General features: G+C 50.4%; 1 protein-coding gene across 1 annotated transcript in view; it reads right to left on the bottom strand.

The window, feature by feature from the left end:
* Nucleotides 1-1,142, bottom strand: part of MEOX1 (mesenchyme homeobox 1) — a 3,881-nt gene extending 2,739 nt beyond the window's left edge. Inside the window, exon 1 of the mRNA XM_017834079.1 lies at nucleotides 607-1,142. Coding sequence (XP_017689568.1) covers nucleotides 607-1,045 — 439 coding nt within the window. The 5' untranslated portion in view covers nucleotides 1,046-1,142. The remainder of the gene's footprint in view (nucleotides 1-606) is intronic.
* Between the last annotated feature and the right edge of the window lie 278 nt (nucleotides 1,143-1,420).

The raw sequence follows: 1,420 nt of genomic DNA on the forward strand, positions 1-1,420 counted from the left end.
AAAGAAAAGAAAAGAAAAGAAAAGAAAAGAAAAGAAAAGAAAAGAAAAGAAAAGAAAGGAAAAGAAAATTGATGCTTAGGAATCAGAGCCAGAGCTGCTTTGAGGTAAAAATATTTATTATTTAGTGAGGCCAAATAGAATTTATATCTAAAGGAAGACTTTGCCTCTTGTACTTCTTACCATAAACTGAGATGTCAAAATCCTAGTATGGTATTTCCAACCAGCACAGGCAACTCAAGCTGAGGGATCTTTGCTCTTTGCCATTCCCTTATGCTCAGACAAATGGCAAGTACGGATCTGTAACTCCACATCCTAGGACTGTCAGCTCAGCGTGTACATGCCATGTGATTCCTGTTTAGTTACAGCAAATGTGCATTGTGCTGGTGAGTAAAATGCTTGGTTCAGTAAACAAGCTCTGCAGGACTGAAATACAAAGGCCAGGATAAGAATAAACTGTTTGGTTTCAGAGTTGTTATTGTGTAAGTCTGCCCAGTCAAGCATTACGAAATGTTTTGCTAATCAGCTCCCTTTCTTAATTCTCAGTCTCACAAGTGCTCCCATTCCGTTGCCTGCACTCTCCCACAGCCCTGATTTCGTGTCACCTACCTGAGCTTTCCTTTTTTCTTTTGGGTGGCTTTTTCTCAGTGTCCCTTGTGGTGTTTACTGGCACCTCTTCATCTTCCTCCACCCCCGCTGGGTCTGGGCTGCTGCCCTCTGACTGCCCAGATGCCAAGGCCCGTCCTGGACTGAGTTGTCTCGTGCTCTCAGCTGCTGCCAGGTGCCAGGCAGGGTGTTGGAAAGGGGGGTGCTGCTCCCCAAACGCCCGCTCCTCCCGTGGGAAGCTCTGGGGAGCCGCCACCAAGCAGGAGGTGGAGAAATCGGAGTAAGCGTCGAAATCTGGTCCCTGGTGGAAGGAGAACGGTGCTGCTGGGCAGTGGTTCAGCCCCGGGGCTGTGCTGACGTCCATGTGGGTGCTCCTCACGCCCCCCCAGAGGGCAGGGGGGGGCTGGGGGCTGCGCATGCAGCTGCTGCTGGTGGGATCCATCTGCCAGTCCTGCCCGCGCCTCGGTGATGGCTCAGCCTTCAAAAGCAGAAGGGAAGCAGGGGGTGAATCTTCCAAATTTCACAGGATGGATTTCCTCCCTAAACAACAGTTTGTTTGTGGGGTTTATGCCCCACATAAACCCCACTGTGGGAGATCTTCTAAATCGTTACTGTGGGAGATCCTCTAAATCGCTTCATTGCCCCGACTGGGAAACAGGACCCAGACCTGGGCAGGGACCTCCATGAGCTGCTTCCCCAGGCCCGCAGTTTGCTCCCTCCTGAAGTGCTGGGCATGAGTGAAACACCTTTTAAATACTGTGCTGGGGAGAGAGTGACAAGTTTGCAAAGTGAAATGTGAGTAAGGGGAGGGAGGGGT

The sequence above is a fragment of the Lepidothrix coronata genome, unplaced genomic scaffold (assembly GCF_001604755.1).
Source record: "Lepidothrix coronata isolate B3197 unplaced genomic scaffold, Lepidothrix_coronata-1.0 Scaffold229, whole genome shotgun sequence".
In the NCBI taxonomy this organism is placed as follows: domain Eukaryota; kingdom Metazoa; phylum Chordata; class Aves; order Passeriformes; family Pipridae; genus Lepidothrix; species Lepidothrix coronata.